The sequence below is a fragment of the Urtica dioica genome, chromosome 12, assembly GCF_054948205.1.
Source record: "Urtica dioica subsp. dioica isolate 48M chromosome 12, U.dioica_male_clone48M_v1_H2, whole genome shotgun sequence".
In the NCBI taxonomy this organism is placed as follows: Eukaryota; Viridiplantae; Streptophyta; class Magnoliopsida; order Rosales; family Urticaceae; genus Urtica; species Urtica dioica.
In genome coordinates, this window is record NC_142767.1 from 19,050,161 (window position 1) to 19,073,658 (window position 23,498).

The window sequence follows — 23,498 nt, forward strand, 5'->3', positions numbered from 1 at the left end:
CACGAAGGTTGTGCACTGTCCAGTCCGATCCGAAATCGTTAAAAAAGCAAACCGGATCGATCTAAACGGTCTGAAAAAATTAAATCAAACCAAACCAATTAAGAGAAAAAAGACGAACCACACCAAGTTGGTTAACGTCATCCAGCCCAGTTTAGACCGTCTAGAGTATTTTAAACTAGACCCTTTTCGTAGACGGTTTTAAACCAGAGTGTCTGAGACCAGACCGCTTTAGACCTTTATATATTATTTTTTTTAAATGTTAACCTGCGCAATTTTAGACCATACAGTTTTAGTCCATACTATTTAAGGCCTATCTTTATTATATATTTTGTTTTTTTATACTAATCGATCTGGTGCGGTTTGATTTAGATAGGTTTCAAAATTTTAGACTAGACTCTATAAATATAAATCGGATCGGATTGGATTAGTGAAATTTAAATCGTTAAAGCTAGACCGTTGATTTAAAAATCATTGGTCCGACATTTTTTACTGTTTCAGCAGTATTTTTACGCCTTTGTTTATTTTTTTTGTTTTTTGTTTTTATCTATATGCTTATGTGTTAATTTTAATTGAGATTCTTTGGATTAGCCCTAGAGGTGTGTGTGTGTGTGTGTGTGTATAAATACACACACATTCATACACGCACCTTGGCATACCCATTTTTTAAAAAACTTATTCTAAAATGTTGACCAAATTTTATAAATCCCATACAATATTGATTTATGAATACCATCTGTTATACATTTACAAAAAATGCCATTATATGTTGCATTATACATTTGTTAATGTTAACAATTTGTCAATTTTAATGCTTACTTAATAGTGTTTTTTGAAAATGGACTTTCTTAATAATTTAGTTGAGCTCAAATTTTAAAAAGTCTAACAAGCTTTCATACTTTTAATACGGAAAAAATTAGTTTTTCATTATATTATAATAGTAATAAATCTACACACTCTCTTGTTCTATTTCATTACTAATATTAAAAAAAGGAAATAGTCAGTATATTTTTTATAATTTCGATATAAATTTATTTTCAATTAGTAATATTTTAAATCTAATTTAGATTTATTATTATTTGTTTTGTCAATAAAACTAGTAATTACAAACGGGCTTACATTGGGCTCAAATCTGATGGGCTCGCTTCCAGCCCTTAAATACAAAATACAAACTCAAGCAATAGCTTTCAAAACCCTAAAGCGCCGAAGAAGAAATCCCAGCCCCCTCCGATTCTGCAATCCTCGGCGACAATGGCGACCGCTAAGACTGTCAAAGACGTCTCTCCCCACGAGTTCGTCAAGGCGTACGCCGCCCATCTCAAGCGATCCGGAAAGGTGTGTGTTTGATTCTTCCTGAGAAATCTGTAATTTAGGGTTTCCGCTTCCTTTTTTTTATATTTATTTTTATCTACTCGATATTGATATTCAAAGTTCATTGAGCTTCGGTGGGATCGACTTACAGTAGATTCAACAAAACCTGATACTCTTGTTTACCAAATCAGCTTTTTTTATGTATATAATTTCATTTTAATGCTTGTTTGGTTGATTGAGTTGTAATTTCTAGACCAGAAACCCTAACTTCTCGGTTTGTGTATTAGGTCGAGCTCCCGGAATGGACCGACATCGTGAAGACGGCACAATTCAAGGAGTTGGCTCCTTATGATCCCGACTGGTACTTCATCCGCGCCGGTAAGGTTTCTCTTATTCACTGATATATATATATATATACACGGTTCATAAAATCTTTTATTTAGTTTTGCTGTATTGTGATTCTCTAATTTTTTTTTTTTGTATTCAGCTTCCATGGCTAGGAAGATCTACCTGAGAGGAGGAATCGGAGTGGGTGGATTCCGAAGGATGTACGGAGGAAGCAAGAGGAATGGGAGTCGCCCGCCCCATTTCTGCAAGAGCAGCGGTGCCATCGCTCGCCACATTCTTCAGCAGTTGCAGGGGATGAACATCGTCGAGGTCGACACCAAAGGGTAAGAGCTCTTTTTTTTTCTTTTCATTCTTTTCTCGGTTAATTCGTTTATTGTTCGGTTTTATCTGTTGAGTCTCGAGTCTCGAGTATCGGTGCTTTGGATCTTTTTTGTGTCGTGATATCAAACCCCTTGTTTGTGAATATGAGGATGTGGAATTTATGAATCTTTGTGTTGTTTTACTTTTTTTGTAACTATGAACAGAGGAAGGAAGATCACTTCCAGTGGGCAGAGGGATCTTGATCAAGTTGCCGGGAGGATCGTTGTTGGTCCTTAAATTCAATGATTTGAATTAGATTGATATTTTATCTTAGTTTTTTTTTGAGGTTTTTCTTCTTTCACAATTTTGGTTTCTTTGTTTATGTCGACTTGGTTGATGAGATTCTATTATGTATAACCCTACAAGGGTAATATTATGCGACTGGTTTTGTTGTTTGGTTTATTTGACGTAAAATTCAACATCTTGTTTCTTCTCAATTGTCTCGTAAGATCATCGGTGTGGTTTTAAAGCTCCTAAATTACAAACGGCTAAACATGGTGAATTAGTTGAAAGATAACAAGGAAATAGAAACCCTTGGAGTTTTGCAAGTGACTTTACAGTTATCTGATTGTATGAATAGAAAAAGACGAGGTATGGAATCATGTAGGGAATTATTGATGAGCTTGCTGATTGAGTTCTCACAGGTGCAGATTTATTTCCTGAAATTTTCTTCAGTTTATCTGTACCATACATGATACATGACCCTTAATGCCATAGACCAGTAAGTGAAGCACAGAAAGAAAATAAGTGACAATTTTTTCACCAAACTGTTTGCAGGTTCAAAACGAACTCTACGCATTCCTATTGTATTGTCATGATTAACAAAGAACTTTCATAATGTGAACGAAATAACGATTTTTTTTTGTTCGCAATGCATGTGGTTTCTTTGTCTAGCAGTAATTCTATTCCACCTCTCTTCACTGTAAAAGATTATCTTTGTATTAAACTCGCAACAATGTTTAGTTACCTTTATCTACATTCAATGTTGTTTAAATTTCCCACCCTAAAAGATTTAAATCAATCCTCTTTCAACCATCATTTTCCTCACTCTCTCCACACCTTCCGACATATTCGTGTCGCTATAGATCTTCATCAAAAGCTCGAAATTGTACTCGTAATCCGGCTCCAAATCGAAGAGTCTCTCAGCGGCCAGGTCTCCGATCTCAACGTTCCATAGCCTTGGTGACAACCCTGTTAGCCTCTCTGATCAGACCCACTCTTCCAAAAAGATTTACCATACAACTGTAGTGTTCCATTATCGGCCTTATTCTGTATTTCTTCCTCATGAGATAGAACCACCTCTTTCCTTCTTCGACCATTCCCAAATGAGCACACGTGGAGAGCAGAGAGACAAAGGATATCTTATCCGGTGCGACACCCTCCATGAGATTAAAATAGACGAAAGCTTCCAGGTTTTTGGAATGAGCTGAGATGATCGAATTCCAAGAAACCGCGTCTCTCTCAGGCATTCCGTCGAACAAACGGCACACAAGTTTCAACTTCCCATTGTTCGAGTAGAAAATGACCAGTGAGCGATCGAGAGGGCTCCGTTGCGTTCCTCTCCGGATATGGATTTCAAACCCAAATCTCAGCACTGTGATTTTGCTGATTATCGTTGCGACGGTGACTGAATCGGGCTCGTAGCCTTCTCTGATCATCCGGCGAAAAATCTCCAGAGCCTCAGCCAGAAGGCTGTGACGAACGTAACCGGTGAGAGTTGAGTTCCATGAGACTAAGTCTCCGATACCTATCTTATTGAAGATCTTCTTGGCCTTGACTATATCCGACTATATCTCCGCTTTTCGCGTACGTATCTACCAGAGCATTGAGAAGAAACGGATCATCCCAAAAGCCTAACCGGACAATACTCCGATGAACAGCCTCTCCGGTCCCAACTGAGCCGATCCCACTGCAAGCCTTCAAAACGCGCGGGAAAGTGAACTCGTCTGGATTAATCCCTCCCTCTTCCTTCTGAAAGTACAGAGCTAGAGCTTCCTCGTGCTGTCACTGTTCGGCGTACCCGGATATGAGCGAATTCCAAGCGAAGGCGAATCTGGTTCTCTGCGGCATTCTGTCGAACACCTCGTGCGCAATCTGGACGAGGCCTTGAGAGACGTAGAGACGGATGAGCTTGGACGAGAGAGCAACGTTTCGACGGAGTAAGGCGGTGGGAATGAGGTGGTGGGTCCGAACGCCGTGGTGGACAGAGCCGAGCTAGTAGCAGGTCTCGAGGAGAGAGGCTAAAATGTGGGATTCGAGGTCAACGCCTTTATCGAGCGAGGATTCGAGGTCGGAGACCACGGCGTCTAGGGCTTCGAGCTTGGTCTCGGGTCGGGGTTTGGGGGTGAGGATGATCGGAGTTGGGCGTGATTTGGGGTATGGGAGTGAGGGCTTTTGGGGTCTGAATTGGCGGGGTTGTTTGTGTTGAACATCTTTCTTTCTTTTGGCGCAGTGGATTGTCTTTGTCGATATCGATGAGTTTTGGGAATTCAGTGGCGTTGATGATATTGCCACCATTATTACCATGTTTCCGTTAATTTTCCGGTTGTGGTCGTTTGGAGAGCGAGAAAAATGGAGGGAGTTCTAGTTCAAATAGGATTGACTTGCGCTAAGTTCAGGCCCATTTTGTATTATGGATCAAACTGTAAATCCAGTGCTTGGCCTAACAGTCAGTATAGGTAAAAACCCACTAATATATATCTTTTGAAGATGGTTTTTCACTGTAATTGTAAAATTTTCAAACATTCCAAAAATATCTGATTTTTATATTTCAGTTATTTTAAAACAGTAAAAAAAAAAAAAGTAAAAACAACACGGAAAAAGTGCGATTGGAGTTGCTCTAATGTGCTTAATTAGTCAAATAATATTGAAATAAATCGTAATTATTTCATCCTCAAAATTGTTTGGCTATCTCAAGCTGGTTTTTTTGTTGATAGTTTAGTTCCCAATGATTAAAATATGTATTCTAGCTGCTAAATCAATTTTTTTTCTTCCGATTATAGCTTATCATTGTGTATTAAATATTTCCTATTATATATTCGTGCTAGTTAACCTTTCATCAATTCTTATATACAAATAGTACTAATCAAAATAGATATTTCCCTACCATTTGTTTTTTGTTTTTTTTTTTAAAACCTGATATTTCTCGTCATGACCCATGAAAACAAAACTTCGAAGACTAAAGATCGCGCGGAGAATTTTCAAACAAAACGTCTCTCGGTTTCAATAATCTTATCCATCCATTACTACGTGTCCTACTTCACCCACATTATTATTGTTCATTCCAAAACTTGTAGCAAACAATAAAACAAAGAAAAATTCATCAAACACGAACTGAAATATCGCACACGAATGATTTAGGCTACATTTTATTCGGCTCATCAAGAATATTACAATGAGCTAACCAAAAAGACTCAGTAGACAAAGAAGAGAAAAACACATGACAAAATAATTTAGATTACATAATCTTCAGAAAATGAAGTAGGACAATAATGATTAATGATTCTTTAGCTAGACAAAGAAGACAGACGAAGCAAGCGAAACAAAGCCGAAGTACAAAGCAAAGCAAAGACCATACGAAAACGCCGAGAATCCAACGGTTGAAGCCCCGCCATTACGGCCAGCGGTGAGACAGTCGGTCTCGTTCTTCTCGGCCTCGCGAGTCCATTGCTCGATATACGCCGTGTTGTTCTTTGTGGGACCCACCGCAGTGGAATTAGTAGAAGAAGTGGCGTTGGGATGGGGAAGCGAAGTTGCGAGGGCTTCGATGCTCTCGTTGTACGTTCTCTCGCATCTCAGGCGGGTCATCTCGTTCACGTGGGTTTCGTTGACCACTCGGTCCACGTTATCAGCTGACCTCGAGATGCTCCTCTGCAGGACTATCTGGTCTACCCCGGCAAGCCCTCTCGCTCCGGCGCCGGAGCCGCCCCTCGCTTCCACCGGCGACTGGTATTCTCCGGCGAAGAGGACGAGGAAGAGGATCGTAGCGAGGAACGTGATGTTTCTATCCATTATTATTTGTTTTTCTTCTAAGAGTAGTTGTGTTGTTGTGTTATGTGTTTGTGGCACTCGCTCCTGTAGTGTATATACAAGATCCGGCGTTCTCCGGGAGGCTTGATAAATTTTAATTTGAACGGTTTGCAATTGTTGGTTGTCATTTGTCATACGTAAAAGTTATCATTTTTTTTACCACTTTTTAATATATATTTAAATCATTTTAATTAAATAATAACTCAGATATAAAAAAATTATAAATAATAAGTTGTAATTATGAACACAATTTTTTTAGCAACACAAAAATTATGATTAACCAACATCATTACTTATATGTTCATTAGTTTTCAATAATTGTACTGTTCATAAGTAATTTGAATTATAAAACTATTAATCGGTTAATAATTGTTATCGTTTTAAAGTTATTTTAGAGAATTTTCATTTTTAGAGTCATATATATATATATATATATATATATAGATGGCAATCTCATCCAAATTGTGTGGACGTAATCTCATCCAAGTCCAACATGGCAACGGGCCGGAAACATGCAAGTGGCAGAAGTGGGGAAGATATATATATAATATATATATATATATATATATATATATATATATATATATATATATATATATTATGTTTGGATCAATTTGAAGTGTTATTTTCAGGTTAATTTCTGACAACTACTTTTGTCTATTGTGGCAGTTGCTGTAATTTTGTTATGACAAGGAGAGGCGGCGAAGATTATAAGCACAAAATTTAAATACCAACGGATAGATCCTAGTTAGCAACCCATTCAAATTTGGGAAAATATCAACAATATCTCATGTGTTTAATCGAAATGTAATAATTATCTCTTCGATTTATAAAAATATCAAACATATCCCTTCAATTTAATATAAACGACATATACCTCCCCTAAAAAAATATTATATTACAAATATAACATTTTTCGTTTATTTTTACCAAAAAAAAAAAGAAATTGATCTCCCCAAAATACTCTTAATGAAATAATTTTATATTTTCTATTCTATACACAAAAAAAATTAAATTAAAAAATTTCTTTATAAAAAGTTAAGGATTGTTTTTATAAAGAGACATTTTCATTTTTTTTTAATAAAATAGTAAATAATTATTTATTCTTAAAGGGTATTTTGGGGAGTTCAAATTATTTTTTTTTGTAAAAAATAAACGAAAAATGATGATATTTGTAATATAACATTTTTTTAGGAGAGCTATATGTCATTTATATCATACCGAAGGGATATGTCTAATATTTCTAGAAATCGAATGGATAAATCTCGCATTTCGATTAAACACGAGGGATTCTCTTGATATTTTCCCTTATTTTCAGTAGAACAAGAAAAAATTACACACACGCATATAAATATTATATATATATATATATATATATATATATATATATATATATATTAAAAGTGACGATTGTATCCAAAATACCTCATTTTAAATACTTCATCCGCTCATACCGCATTTTATTCCAAGGATACCTAGCTCATTTATAGTTTTTTCTCCTATTTATAATTGTTTCAAGTGATTTTATAAAAAGTAAGTGCTTTTACCATATTAAAAAAGAGGCCGAGACACATTGAAAATAATGTTATTAGATAGTGAAGAGAAAAAAAAAATAGGAGAAGTACGAAGTAAATAAAAAATTTATTGGTATTGTTGACCCTCAAACACTTCCATCCACCCGATGACTATCAAAGCCAAATCTTTCATCTTATAACCTTACATCAAACTCCTAGTGCTTTACAGAAGAACCTACCATTGTCACTGCTGCCATTGATCCTAAATGGCATCAAGCATGACTGAGTAGGTACATGAATTGGCTCATAATCACATCTTGCCTCTGATTCTTCGTCTCCACACATGTCTATAGTAGATGGGTTTTCAGAGTCAAGTACAAGTATGATGCCTGATGGCTTTGTGCACAAGTTCAAGGTTCTCTTAAGTTTACAACAGACTGAGGGCATTGATTATTTGAGACATTTAACCTTGTCATCAAAAATTTTGTTAAGAGTTATCCTTACTCTAGATGTGTCCAATAGCTGAATATTCAATAAATTGATGTCAAGAATGATTTTTTATGAATGGTGTTCTACATGAAACAGTGTGCATTCAACCATGTGGCTTTGTTGATCAATCCAAGCCAACCCATGTATGTAAGCTTCTCAAGGCTTTCTCTATGGATCAAAACAGACTCCAAAAGCCTGGTACGACAAGCATAAACTACTTGCTCTCTTAGGGTTTTTCAGAACAACAAAACTGATACGTAACTCTTTTACTACCACAAAGCTGGTGTTAGTCGAATTCTACTTGTCAATGCAGATGATATATTTATCCCTTGCAATGACAATGCTCAAATCCGTTCGGTCATCGGTGATCTCAATAGTGTCTTTGCCCTCAATTCAAGTCACTTTGGCTCTTTAGGGTGTACTAGCCATTTTCTTGGCTTTGAGTCTCAACCTGACTCGTCTGGTATCTGACTCACTAAAAAAAAAGTGTGTTCAAGCTCTACTTGCCAGAGCCAAGATGACTGACTACAAGCCATGCCATACTCCAATGATTTCCTCCAACTTGTTGCTGTCGATGGAAGCCCTGGTTGTGACTCTCCTACTGTGTATAGAAGTCTCGTCGCTCACTAGAACAGACATAACTTTTGCAGTCAACAAGCTCAACCAATATTTGTAATTTACGAACTCTACTCATTGCAAAGCCTATAAGCGGATGTTTAAATATGTTCATGATACACTATTACAACATGTCTTTCAGTCCCTCTGATGTCTACTCATCGAGGCCTACTCTGATGCAGACAAGGCTACTTGCCTTGACAACTAAAGGTTTGCATTAGGCTATGTCGTGTTGTTTGGAGGCAACTTTGCCATTTGGTCTTCTTGCAAGCAAAAAATAATCTCATGCTCAAGCACTGAGTTGGAGTACTGGGCATTGTCTCTGAAGTCCATTTAGATCCAATAGCTGAACTAGTCGCCCATGTTTCTTCTCTAACTGTTGTGATATGGTGCGATAAACAAGGTGCAAGCTCTTTGACGTCCAATTCAGTCTAAAATGCATAGATCACAAAGCACATCAAAGTGGACATTCATTTCATTTGTGATCTCGTTCTCAAGATAATAACCCTTAACTAATGGCCCTTTAACTAATAGACAAGCTTGGTATTCCCAAAATACCTTTAACTTATAACCCTTTCAAGATAATTTTTGGCTAGGAAGCTCTGCTCCCTACGACCCTTGGGAAAGTGGTTTACCACCCTTTTTCCGAACCCCACGTAGACCTGAGCGCAGGTCGATCCCCAAATCATCGTCGTAAGGTCTTCAGTTGTCAGTTCGTCATCTCAGCGCCGATTAGGCTCCACACCTCTAACAATCTCCCACTTGAAGATTAATCTCATCACATGTCTCCATCTACAGCGGGGACTCCGATCCTCAAGCAAGGAGTCCAACTGAAATCGAGCACAACTTATGTTTGTCATATGGTACTGACTTCATCAACATGTTAGTTGGATTTTGACTTCCAGCAATCTTCTCAAGCACTAACACTCTATTTTCCAATGTCGATCTGATGAAGTGGTATCCCAGCTGTATATGCTTCGTTCGAACATGATACACCGGATTCTTTGCCAAGTGAATGATAATCTGACTATCACTGTACAACACACTCATGTCGTGATCTTGATCCAGCTCGCGCAGAAATATAACGGTGTGCCATCTCCCCCATTTCTTATAAGAAAATATAGCTTCCTTAGAAATTGATTAGATGGCACACATTTTAAGCATGTATAAAATTTGATAGAAAAAAAAATACATATAAGTGTTGAATCAATTTCGCCTTATTTTAACTTCAAGAATACAAATTTTTGTATGTATTTAATCGTTTACCTATGTTAATTTAGATATTCATTTCATCTAAAGCTAAAATTTGTCATCTTGCCTCCGTTTTCTTCAATCTCCATCTATTTCATATATCGTCTCATACATTCTCTGTCGCCATTGTGTTCTAGAGTTTGGTCGACTTCATCAATAATTTTTAGATCCAGAAACAGCCATGAAAAATTAGTCCGAGTTTAAAAATCAAATTAGCATCCTAGAACTTTAGGATTTAGCCGTTATTTTTAAAATTCATCTATTTATAACCCCTATTGTTGCCATTTTCACCTTTAATTTTGTACTTAACTTAACCATAACCTTTATTACTTTCTATTCTCTAACAATAAATGTATAAGAACAACATCACATGCCCTTTCAATTATTTCTTCTATTATATCTTGTTCTAATCATAGTCAACGTCAAAATATATGGACGCACTTGGTCTGCATATTATTAATTTATTGGTTATGTGAGTGGAATGGCATGAGCTGTATGCATGAATGAATATAGCCACTGGTTCTTTTTCCTTTTTATGCATAAAGTGCTTAACATTATTTCAACTAAACCATATGATCTCTGTCGGTAATGATAACAAGCTCCTTATTTTATTATTGATTGTATTTGCAAATGCTTATATTTTCCACAAGAATAACAGTAATTTCATCAAACCCAAACTTGCGTCCAATAATAGACTAGTAAATTAATATATCAAACATAGAAACTAAGGGCAGGCAAAAGAAGAAGAACAAATTGCAGGTAACAAGGAAGAGAAAACTGGGTAGCCTTGGATTGGTTATTAGAGCTGAGACAAGTCTCCCTATCTTTCTCGGCTTTGGCCACCCAATCATCGATGTAAGCCGTCAAATTCTGGTCGGGACGAGTGGTCGTACGGTTGTTGGCGATGAGCGAGCTCTCGAGCGTGTCAATGCTTGAGTTAAATTGACGCGAACAATCCACGTCATTATTCTTCGAAATCTTGCGGATTGTCTTTTTCCTCGAGACGTATTGCTCATCGGCTGTGACAACATCACCGTCGACTATATCTTTGGTCGGCTTAGGGATTGCCCGGCCACTACTACGTGGAGCTGAATTGGCCATCACAGCCATGCATGCAATTACGACGAACACGACTCCAACGATGTTTAATGAGTTTTTTCTAGCCATTTTGTGAGACAGAGAGAGAGAGAGAGTAGTTCTGGAGAATATGTAGATGAGTTATTGATTTATTTATAGCTATCTCGAAGGTAGTCCGTATCTTTTTTTTTTTTTTTTTTTCTTCATATTTTATATAAATACTAGTTGTAATTTATTATTATTATTTGACCCGAGCGTGGAAAAGTTGACCATGTCTTGTACAACTATATTTTATTATTTTTTGGGTCTATTAACTATATAGCCATATTTACAATTTCACATTGCTATATAACTTACGTTTCGTAACTTTTAGGTAAATAGTCACGTTTACCACACACTTTTATTTCAATAAAAAAAGCAAATCAAGAATATCATGTAATCTTTATAGCTATTTACTTAAGATTTACGAAATGTTAACTATATAACGATTCCAAACGTTTCAGTGCCAGTTACCTAATTTTTTGTTATTTTTATGGTTATATATGTATAATTGAGTACTAGAAAAATGATGATAAGTTTACATATTTTGCCTTTTTTCTTTTCTTTTTCTTGAGAAAACATATATTGCCTTTTGGTTTAGGGAAATACATATGTTTTATTTCTTTTTTATTTAAATCTTACCATATTCGATTTTCCCTATAAATCACTTGAGTACGTATTATTATGTTCTTGAATAGAGGTTAAAGTCAAAATTTATTTTTAATTTATATATACTAAATAAAAACTAAATTGATTGCATGCCAGAGTACTTATAAAGTTTCATGAGTCTGTATACAAAGTATCTCTCTTCCACCCTTTGCACAACTAACAATTGAATTTTTCCTATCCAATCTAAGACTTCGCCGGTAGACACTACATTAGTAGTCTAATGGGCTATCATACAACGTTTTTTTTTTCACAACTCTAGACTATTATTCTATCCGGATCTTTGATCTTTTATATTTCAAACGTACATGTTTTTGCGCATAAAAAGTTATCTATCATCTCTCAAGAGTTATAATTAAGTTCAATTGATAATACTACTATGAAAGAGTAAACTCATATAATTAAGTTTTCAGGCAATGGAAGTCTTTATTTCATCGATTGTTTGCAACAGAATACTGTTTGTTTACCCAAGCTTGCTTGTGCCAAGTGGTAACACCACTCTCCTCCCAATGAGAGGACGCGGGATCGAATCCCGGCGGGCGCAATGCCCACATTTAATTATTTATGGGGTGTGTTTGTGTGGTTCTAGAAATATGTACTTATATTTGTCCAGCCCCCCATATTTGTAAATATCCGATCTTGTATTATTGGTTACTTATAAAGCCCTCCCTAAAAAAAAAAAAAAATACTGTTTGTTTATTTGGTATTGTTTAATAAGGCGGCCGGTCAAATAGCAGCGACAACGTCAGGATTGACTTTGATTTATAGTGCACTAGTGACCGAGCCGGATAATCTATTATTTTTGCCACCTTATTTAAATTATAGGGTCATCTTTACTTTTATTTTGTTAATTTGATACGCTAAGTTAAAATTTCTCTTCCATTATGATTCGTTCCAAGTTTTGACGGATTGAGAGAAAAAATAATGCAGTTATTAATATGAATATTTTTCACTGTGTTGACGAATGACAACGTGTTTTACATGAATATAATGTGAAAAAACTCAGTCACTTGTCGATTAGCTACACGTTAAGACATATCCGGGAATTATTGAATTTTTGTTATGATCAAATTGATGACATAATTTTTTTTGAATACTTGCGAAAATCAATATGTAACAGTTGGAGATCGGATACTTACAGAGACATGTATTAGCGTAGTAATATATAGTCTACGTGAATCTAAATTTTAGATAAATAATTATTGAAAATAAAAATAATAAAATAATATATATATTTTCATCTAAGTTCAAACAATATTCAATGTCCTATAGTTCCACTTACAAAAATAATCCGAGATTCGAAAAACTACAAACTCAAGTTTTCTTAATTTTTATAATAACTTTTTCTCTCAAAGTTATTTAATATGTTTTTTCTCTCTTTTAGCTCTCACACCCACATTTTCTCTCCATCTCCCTCTATCTTTCCCTTTCTTATGTTTTTCATAGGTATATTTTAAACCAACCATTAGGTGTTGAGCCCCAAATTTCGACTTACGCAAAAAATAATCAAATTTCAAAGAATAATATAACGCACACAATTTATAGTTGTTCATTTTCAATGTGAGGGCTACGTGCATTTTTTCGCTATAAAATTTTATTAATAACCTAAATAAAGAGTTGTGTTTGGAATCTCTCTTATAATATGTAAAGAACAGAGGTCGTTCTTCATCACAACATATTCATTTTTCTTCTCAAAATTGCGGTCTATTTCACCACTTTGAACATCAACTTTTAATTCTTAGCTCAATTTTTAAAAAATAAATAATTTATCTTACGCCCTTACTATGATGAATAATAATATGATTTAATCTGACAGTTTCGACGAGTGCCATACTCAAATTTGTTTCGCAAAATGAGCAATCAATTGGTTTTCATACTCTTAAAAGCCAATATTTCCAACATATCACTCCGTATTCATGCATATATATTGTACATTCATTATTATTGTATGTAACATTATTTGTGTACGTTTTATATGTAAATTAATGAAAATAATTGGAATATAATATTTAATTGTTAATATGCATACTGTCTATCTCTTCTAATAATAATTTTGTTTTTGAAATGAAAAGAATTTTTTGCATTTTCATTCTTTAACCAATTCAAATTATTCAATTACAATTTTTTTGTTACAAATTCTGTTTTTTATTCTTTTAGTTCATATAGGTTTATTAGTATATTAAAATGAATAGTAAATTTAATTTAACATTCGGATAGAGCTTCCTTATTGTCGTCCTTCCCCTCGAGATTCTCTCATGGATTTGGAATTTTTGGTTTGTAACAATATTCTATGTATTTTATGCGATTTTTTATGATTCTTTGAATTATATTATCCTAAACTATCATAATAGTATATTCAACCTACGATTTGGATAGAGATTTTTTTTTTCTTTCTATTTGATGATTGCATTTAAAAAAATTCTTATACAAATTTATTTAATTCAATACTTCACCTTTTGATTCTCGTAGTTCACGCCCGATAATTCTCCAATTCTAATTAATAAATTAAAATTATTAAGATAGTTAATTTAATTAATTTACTACAAAAATACTTGTAGAATAGCGTATTATTGTTTAGTCTGATGAGCTACATTTTTTAATTAACTGATACATAACCAGTAATTTAAAAGAGATAAGTGGATTAGACCACATACTTAGCTACCTCTCCCAAAAAATTATTAGGGTTATTGTGTTTATTTTCAAACAATCATCTCATTTAAAGCAATGCTACCAAGACTCCTGGCTTAACGCATCCTCAAAACTGTAGTTTAAAAAAAAATTGCACTTTTTTCATTTTTTTACTTTATAAATTTACAAATCAGCCAATCTGAACTTTTATTTTGCATATATTAGCTCCCTTAGTCTGGATAGTAGATTCCTGACTTTGTCTCTGAATATAAACACAAAACTAACTGAAATCTCCCTATATTATAAATAAATAAATAAATAAATAAAACAAATTAGTATGCAACAATATATAGCTAAATATACTTTTAACTAAGAATGAAGTGCCATTTCAAGTTATATTTGAAGGTGATTTTAAAATAACTTATTAAATTTAGAACTTCAATAAAATAGATCTCACAACATTTCTATAATATATTAGGCATAAAATGTTTTTTTTTTTAAATTATTTGCAAAAAAACAATTGAAAAAAACGAACACATGCCATGGCGCTGGGGGGCCAACTAGTACATAAATGAAAGACTGTTCAAGCATAAAGTGTTTAATATTATCTCAACTAATAACCCTCTCTCTCGGCAATAATGTAAGCTGCTTATTTTATTGATTGTATTTGCAAATGCTTATATATTCCACAAGAACAACAAAAATTTCATCAAACCCAAACTTGTGTCCAATAATAGACTGGTTAATTAATATATCAAACATAGAAACTAAGGGCAGGCAAAAGAAGAAGAACAAATTGCAGGTAAGAAGGAAGAGAAAACTGGGTAGCCTTGGATTGGTTATTAGAGCTGAGACAAGTCTCCCTATCTTTCTCGGCTTTGGCCACCCAATCATCGATGTAAGCCGTCAAATTCTGGTCGGGACGAGTGGTCGTACGGTTGTTGGCGATGAGCGAGCTCTCGAGCGTGTCAATGCTTGAGTTGAATTGACGCGAACAATCCACGTCATTGTTCTTCGAAATCTTCGGGATTGTCTTTTTCTTCGAGACGTATTGCTCATCGGCTGTGACAACATCGCCGTCGACTATATCTTTGGTCGGCTTAGGGATTGCCCGGCCACTACTACGTGGAGCTGAATTGGCCATCACAGCCATGCATGCAATTACGACGAACACGACTCCAACGATGTTTATTAATGAACTTTTTCTAGCCATTTCAAGAGAGAGATAGATAGAGAGTGTGTGTAGATATAAAAGTTTTTGAGAATATACGCAGATGAGTTATGGATTATTTATAGCGAGCTTGAAGATGATCATTAGGAATTTCAGAGCTATGTACCGTGTACGCGTGTCTATGGCTTATAAAATATATACAAGTTGTAATTATTATTATTATTTGGACCAGGTGTGGAAAAGTTGACCATATCTCATGTAGAGTATATTTTACTTTTTTGGTTAACATGTATGTATATATATTTGAATATTGAAAACTATGGAAAGTCGACATATTTTGCCTTTTATTTTTTGTTTCAGGATAATGCTAATCACGATGATTAAGTTTTTATGTAATGGAAAGACTTTATTTAGTCTATTGTTTGCAAAATAATATTATTGTCTAGTTCGTTTATTGTTTAATATTGGCGGCGTATCAGATAGCAGCGACAAACGTGAAGATTGACTTGGTTTTATTTTGCGCTTTGACTAATATTGGCCGGCCGAGTCAGAAAATTTATATTTTTTACACCTAATTTTCATTTAAACTCTTATGCTATTATTTAGTGTCATTTGGATAAAACTAAGTCCATTCATTACGTTTCGAAAAATTAAGAGGAAAACGACATTTAACATAAACATTTCTTATTGTATTGGCCTTGTCATTTACATGAATATGACACTGAAAACCAAATTCACTCATTGATCTTGGCTACGTACGCGTGCGGAAAATCTAAGATTGTTTAAAAATATTTTGAATTTTAATAAAACTATTTGCGTTTATTTTTGTCCTCATTCGATCAGTGTATTAATAAAAACACGTATGTTCAATATTTATATATCACTTTCGATAGGTAAAGTACATGTGTGTCAATTGATTCAAATTGAATTAGACCATTTTTCATAGTTTTTTTTATTGAAACATTTGCAGATTTTCAAATTGTCATTTCTAATCCGATATGAAATCGAATTGGCGAATTTGATTACTTGAAGATTTTGACCTAGTAATTTATATAAAGCTCATTTCATGCTCGTTCAACGTTTATTATTTCAAATATTCTATTTGGGAGATTTTATTTCACATTTTGAGCAAATATATATATATATATATATATATATATATATATATATATATATTATTGTTGAGAGCTTAGAACGACTTTTGTTCTTACCCCTCATGATGGGTGTGTATTGTTACTCCGATATGATTCTTCTATACGGGGTTTTTGAGCATATTGGAATCAAAGGTTGAGTGTTTTTAGAACGGAAAGAAGTCTCTAAAGAGATTTTATGTTGAAAGTGAGAGCACCATGGACTCGCTAAGTTGCAGCCACTAAAGTAGACGCATGTCAAATAAGTAATAACTAGCGAGAATGACATTGAGTGTAAACTCATTGTATATCGCGTTTGACATATTAGTGAATTTATTTTCACAAGATAAAGTCCTTTCAAATGTAGGCGATATTCACTAAATTGAATTCTAGTAAATATCTCAATTTTTATCATATGTCATATAAATTGCAAACGTTTTCGAAGGCACTTTGCGTAATTTTTTTTTTGGTAATTTCAAGACAAATCATCTAAAAATGGAAATTTTGTGTTCATGTCGTTACCGGTTCGTGTTAATCGTCTTTACGAAATCGTTGTTAGAACCAAATCCTACTATTTATTAATCGTGTTTGAAGTTTAGATCCAAATTCGACATTTTTTTTACAGATCCTTTAAAGTAAACCATTTCATAGTCGTGTTAAATGGTTTATTGAACAGAAAATTAGAAAAATAGTCAACTTAAATGTTTAACATTGCTAAATAGTCAACGTTAGGTAAATCTTAGGTAAATAGCCGTAAATAATGACGTCACCTAATATATGGAGGTGACTATTTATCTAAGATTTACATCTGTAAATACATGAAAATTGCTATTTACCTAAGATTTACCAAACGTGTGCTATTTAGCAATGTCATACGTTTAAGTTGACTATTTTCCTAATGGACCATTTATTTAATCGAGTTTGGACATTCGGACTCAATTAATTGTGATTAAATTATCTAAAACATAGTCATAAGAGAAGAAAAAAAAATAGTCTTAACAAAATAAAAATATCTAAAAAATAGTAGTTATAGGAAAACAAGACTTCAAAATACAATCATCCTTCACAAAAACAAATTAAAAAAAAGACAGATGATTAGTTTTAGCCAATACGAATACTTGAACCTTTGGATTGTACATTCTCGTCATGTAACTTAAATTTCAAAACGTCTTTTATGAAATCATCGGATTCTCTATTCGATTCTACATAAAATTTTATAATTAGTTGAATATACCAGAATAAAAATTAATTCCAAGACTTATATAACTAAAATGATAAAATAAAATTAAAATAACTCAATTACCATAAAGCCAATCGCGATTACAAACTAATGCCTCAATCGTCTGAAATAATTAGAATCCATTTGAAATCTGTCAATTATATTGCAAGTTATTAGTGAAAAAAATCATCCTGTAAGCCTACATAATACTGTTAAGCATTAGTAGTCTATTTATATTTTATACATCTCCAAAACTGAAGCCTATTTAAACGAAGTTGTCAATTTATATTCTCCACATATCCCAACTTAGTATAAGGAAAAAATATACAGTGAAGAAACTTTATTGTACAAATTTGGAGAACCCACACCCACCAAAAAAACGAGAATGAGAACGACGGCGGTGCGAAAGGAGAACGACGGCAGTGCGAATTGAGAACGGTGACGGTGAAAGAGAGACTGAAACGGGCAGCGGTTGAAAGACAGACCAAGCAGAGATATATCATTTCTTGAATTCAAGCCAGAAAAACATTTATTTCCATACGATTCGTGAATCATAAATTCATTCTAACATCTCAGATTTTTCACATAACCAAGAAGAGATATATTATTTTGAATAAAAAGCAACAGTGGGTTTCAACAATAATAAAAAGAAGACATTCAAAAGAAAGATATAGGCAAACATGTGAAACTAACGAATTTGTTATTCGGAGTGACGATCTTGATAATGATTTCGAACCCTAAAAGAAATCCCCAATTCAGATTTTAAACCCTTAACGAAAACCTCCAATTCAGATTTTGAACCCCCAACTAGATTGAAATTTCATGGAGATAAATGGAGAGAATGTTATGAATGGATATCAAATTTCATTATTAATCTAAAAATTTATAGTTACATGAAATTATAATAGAAGTTTATAATTACATTAAATAATAATATTTAGCTAAATAGGATCAATTTTGTATTTTATTTCTGATTATATGTTATAGTTATTATTTTAAAATTTCAATCTTATATATTATATATTATCTACATTTTTGTCGTTTGCTGCTTATTCTATCATACTTTTTCTGTTTAAAATCTGAAAGACATAAGCACACGTCCGACTCTAATTTTAAAATTCGAATCCCTATCATTCGAAAACACGCTAAATATTTTGAGAAAGCTTAAGAAAGGTACAAATTCAAATTAAAATCAGTGTTTGTAGTCTATGATTAAACGGAGTCATGATTTTTTTAACATTACTGTTTATCGTATTCTTTTTAGATTAAAACATATACAAACTTTGTTAGATTTGTGTTTTGTTCTCTCAAAAATCATAGATAGCCATGCTATCAGAAAGTTCTTGTTAGTGTTTTCATTTTAAAAATAAATGGTTTTGGGTCTCTGGCTTTTAGTTGCTTAAGGTTTTCCAGTGATTTGGTTAAGTGTTGTTCAGAATTTGTGGTTAATTGTCATTTATAAAGGTTAATTAGTCAATAACTATTAGTTGATATCAATCGATGGTCGTATGGGTATGTTTGTATGCACATTAAATGTTTTCTAAAGGCATTGATTTGGTTAAGCTTTTTGCTCTTACGGCACTGGTTTAAGTGCGTTGATATGATAAATGTTATGAACGTAAAGCGAAGGTTGTATTTTCAAGATATCTGTTTGTTGTTGCTAATTGTGATGAATTTTTGTGGTAGAACAACAAATTATTTGGTAATACTTGTATGATTCCCAGCTTCTTTTTGAAATTGCACGGAGCTTTCCATTAGAATTACTGTAAAATACCCATAAATACATGAGAACAGCTCTTAGAATAAGGCAAAAACCACAAACTTAAGTCGGACTAAATTTAACACTAAAAAATATTGGGACGGGTCCACGAAGTCAAAATATTGGGACGGGTCCACGAAGTCAAAATATTGGCCCCAGAAAAACACTTAGAGCATGCCCAACCGAACGCCAAAACACTGATTTGGAGTGATGAATGACTACAACCGAACGTCAAACACCACTTCAAAATGGCGTGAAGTGAAGTTTATATATTGTGCTGCGCCATATTTGGTGCAGTACTGCTCACCACGCTAAAAACAATTTTTATTTGTTATTTAGTCCTTGCAAAATTTATTATTTACTCAATTGTCATTGTTTTATAAAATTATATCATATTTATCTAAAAAATTATTTTTATATATTAAATATTTTCAAAAACCACAATACTTTAAAATACAACATTGACATTTGGAGTTTGTGAAAAACTAAAATGACATTAATATTAATACCGAAAAAAATAACACTACAACGACATTGAAATGAAAAAAAAAAGACATTTAAAAAAAACACAAAACAACAAAATAAAATTGAAAATAAAATTACAATACATAAACTAATAATCGGGAAGATTAGCGTCGGATCCTCCAAGACCGGTGAAATATTGTGAATATGAATCAGAATTGGAAAATGGTGTTTGAGATTGTTGTTGTTCGGCTCTCTTTTGTAAAACTTTGGCTTGTTCAGCTTCCCAAAATGCACGAACCTGAGGATCTGATATTTTATTTAAATTCATTTTCATTATTTTATTTTCTTCTCTAATTGTTTTCAAATTATTAGCATTATCTATACTTTCTAAGAGGCGTTCCCTCATATCACCCGACTTCTTCATCTGCTCAAGAAGTAGTTTATTTCCTTCATCAAGCTTGCTGATGGAGGAAGCTACTTTGTCATCCGTTTTCATTTTTAGTTTGGCTTTTTTCACTCCAATCGGTCGCTCAGAAGGAGATGGTTGTCTAACCGACTCAGGAGTTTGTTGTTCGGACTCCGAAAAGGAACACGAACCTCGAGATGTTTGTCTCGCACTTGAGGCTCCGTCTTGAAATTTTTCAAAATTCTTGATGACGTTCCACACATGATCAAACTTCCAACCTTTCTTGAATTTTTCATCATCTGCAAGCAACACTTTAGCTTGATCCATCTGCAAGTCGATATATAACCAATTACAATAACATAATATTTTAAAAAAAAAAAGATAAAAATAGCTAAAATACTCACAATATCTTCAGTTGAAGCACCGCTCGGGTGTCTATTCTCAATTTGCCGAATGCATGCATGCATTTTCCTTGTTGCTTTCTCAATTACTTGGATTCGGGACTGAATTGATCGCTTTGAACGCATCTCCGAAGTTGGTTTTTTTGCATTGTTGTAGCTGTTTTCAACACGGCTCCAAAAACTATCAGATGATTGGTATATACCAATGATAGGGTCTTGAGAAATCTCCATGTAAACTTGAGGCAAGAATCCTATAGAAAAGATGTAGAACGTGCATTTGGAGTTCTCCAAGAACGGTTTGCAATTGTGGCGGGACCATCACGATTTTGGAGAAAAGATTCTCCAAGAACGGGTTGCAATTGTGGCGGGACCATCACGATTTTGGAGAAAAGATGTCTTAAAAGATATAATGACTACGTGCATAATTATGCATAACATGATAATAGAGGATGAGCGTGATCTTAGCGTGCCCATTGAAGTTAACAGAGAAACGCCACAATTGGGGGTTGAATTAGAGGAGAATGATGATACACGATTTCAAGAGTTTTTCACTCGCTACAAAAAAATAAGAGACAGAGATGCACATATCGCGCTTCGAAATGCATTGATCGACCATTTGTGGGAGGGATATTCTAATTCGGATGTGTAATTGTACTTTTTTTTTATTTTATGTTATTTGTTCTGTATTTTATTTTGTGTTTTTTAAATATTAAGTTTACTTTGTGTTAATTTGTATTTTGAATAATTTTATGGAGTAATACTTCATTATTAAATAATGAATAAGTGGTATAATTGAAAGATATTAAATAAATATAAGGGTATATAAATAAATAAGAGAAAGTTGAATATAAAATTAATATTTCAATTTGGTGTAAAAAATAGAGTTCGGTTGGAGATGAGGTAGTGTTTGATGTGACATGTACTGTAAAATAGAGTAGAAAATGGTGTTATCGGGTGAAATTGGTCTTAAGAAGTCTTTGTGCTCTATGAAAAAGTCAAGTAGGCCAAATCGCCAAAACTCTACAAACAAGATCCGCAAAAAGAATTCATGGCACAAAGGCAAAGAGTCATAGGCACCAAGGGAAGGTGTCTTTGGCGTGTCTAATTTGGTAGATCAAGAAAATCCTCGGCCCTCCTTTTTGTGATGCCATCCCAAAAGACCGAGCAGTATCGTCCGCTCGGGGGATCGGTTCTACCCATGCAACAGGAGGCCATACGATACGTTCATACTGCCCCGGGCTACGCAACTTGACCCCGGGCTATGCTTAAATATAGTTATTTATTGGAAAATAAAATCCTGTCTAAACTGTTGACCTTATTTTCGTGCTACTTTTTATTTTTATTTTTTATGAAACAATAATTTATCGTCCTACTTTTTTAAGCGTTACATGTTAATCAGAATATTACTGGAAATTTTTAGATAGCATTGTTTAAAATATAACGTCATTAATAAGATTGTAAAAAAAATGTTATTACGTACATTATTATGAGGTTATTTATAAGCCAAAAAATAAAAGTTTTTAAGATTATTTATGCAAGTATCTTGATATAAAAAATATTATGCATAAAAAAATAAGTATACCTTTAATATGAAAATAAAACTACTCAATCAGCATAGCTGTCACTGTTTTATTGAATATTTTCGGCATAGTCACTTATATGTGCACAAGTTATAACATTTAGATCGATACTAATATTGATGTGCTCAACTAAAAATTGTAATACTGTATTCCTATTTATTTTGTAAATTTAGTGTCACCAATCATTATCAAGCACTATAATATATAGTCAGTATTTAGATATTTGAGTATCGCGGTAGAATAAGTTGGGTGATAAATAAATAGGAGACTCATTCTAAAACTTAAAAGTACTATTAAAATCTAGTATCCTGGCATGAACTCCAAAAGTAAATATTCGAAAGAAGAAGAAAATAAGATTAAACTGCAAGAAAATAGTTGAACAAATGATACTGAATAATCCATCTTATGAAATTGCTATAAAAAATTATATTTTCCAACATATTTCCTACCACTCAGTCTCACTTAATTATTGAAAATTGTTTACTAAGTCGAGCTAATTTAATATTGTTTACGGTGTATAATTTCATTTACTTCCACGTAATTATAAGGAATGCATTTCTACATGAACATTATGATACTTATAAATTATCATATAACATTTTCGTCATATTATTTTTCCTATTGTTTCTGTACGGTAATTGTAAGTCATGCTACTACATCATCAAGAACAAAAAATAAAAATATTAGCTATATATAAGGCACAAAAATATAAACATTTGTATTTTAACTAATTTTTTATAAATTTTTCGCAAATAACTATAAATGTTTCGTAAATAACCAAAAATACGACGTAACCAATGTTATTTACACATATTTATTAGAAATATACTCAGCTAAAATAAATTTATGTTGATATTTACTAAAAATTAAATTATTTAGAAATTTTTAACAGTTTCATATATAGCTAGATAGCAAGTGGATACAAAATATATATGGACAAACCTGGAATATCTTCTCCAAAAATCTCAAACGACAATGATCAAACTCAAACTCACAATTCGGAAACCCAATCAACGAGGGCCAAAAAAAATCAAACAAACAGA

At 33.4% G+C, this 23,498-nt stretch overlaps 1 protein-coding gene and 1 pseudogene across 1 annotated transcript; one reads left to right on the top strand and one right to left on the bottom strand.

The window, feature by feature from the left end:
• Positions 1 to 1,161: 1,161 nt before the first annotated feature.
• Positions 1,162 to 2,453, top strand: LOC149379939 (small ribosomal subunit protein eS19x-like). The gene is made up of 4 exons (XM_089603807.1): positions 1,162 to 1,332; positions 1,596 to 1,686; positions 1,796 to 1,979; positions 2,181 to 2,453. The coding sequence occupies exons 1-4, from the start codon at positions 1,249 to 1,251 to the stop codon at positions 2,251 to 2,253; spliced, it is 432 nt and encodes a 143-aa protein (XP_089459933.1). The 5' UTR covers positions 1,162 to 1,248; the 3' UTR covers positions 2,254 to 2,453.
• A 457-nt stretch (positions 2,454 to 2,910) lies between these two features.
• Positions 2,911 to 4,758, bottom strand: LOC149379940 (pentatricopeptide repeat-containing protein At4g25270, chloroplastic pseudogene; annotated as a pseudogene).
• Between the last annotated feature and the right edge of the window lie 18,740 nt (positions 4,759 to 23,498).

What these genes read in the sequence shown, in the direction of transcription:
- LOC149379939 (XM_089603807.1), top strand. Translation starts at nt 1,249, where the DNA reads ATGGCGACCGCTAAGACTGTCAAAGACGTCTCTCCCCACGAGTTCGTC. An exon ending in CTGGTACTTCATCCGCGCCG is followed by an intron (nt 1,687 to 1,795) that starts GTAAGGTTTCTC and finishes TTTTGTATTCAG; the next exon opens with CTTCCATGGCTAGGAAGATC. An exon ending in GTCGAGGTCGACACCAAAGG is followed by an intron (nt 1,980 to 2,180) that starts GTAAGAGCTCTT and finishes AACTATGAACAG; the next exon opens with AGGAAGGAAGATCACTTCCA.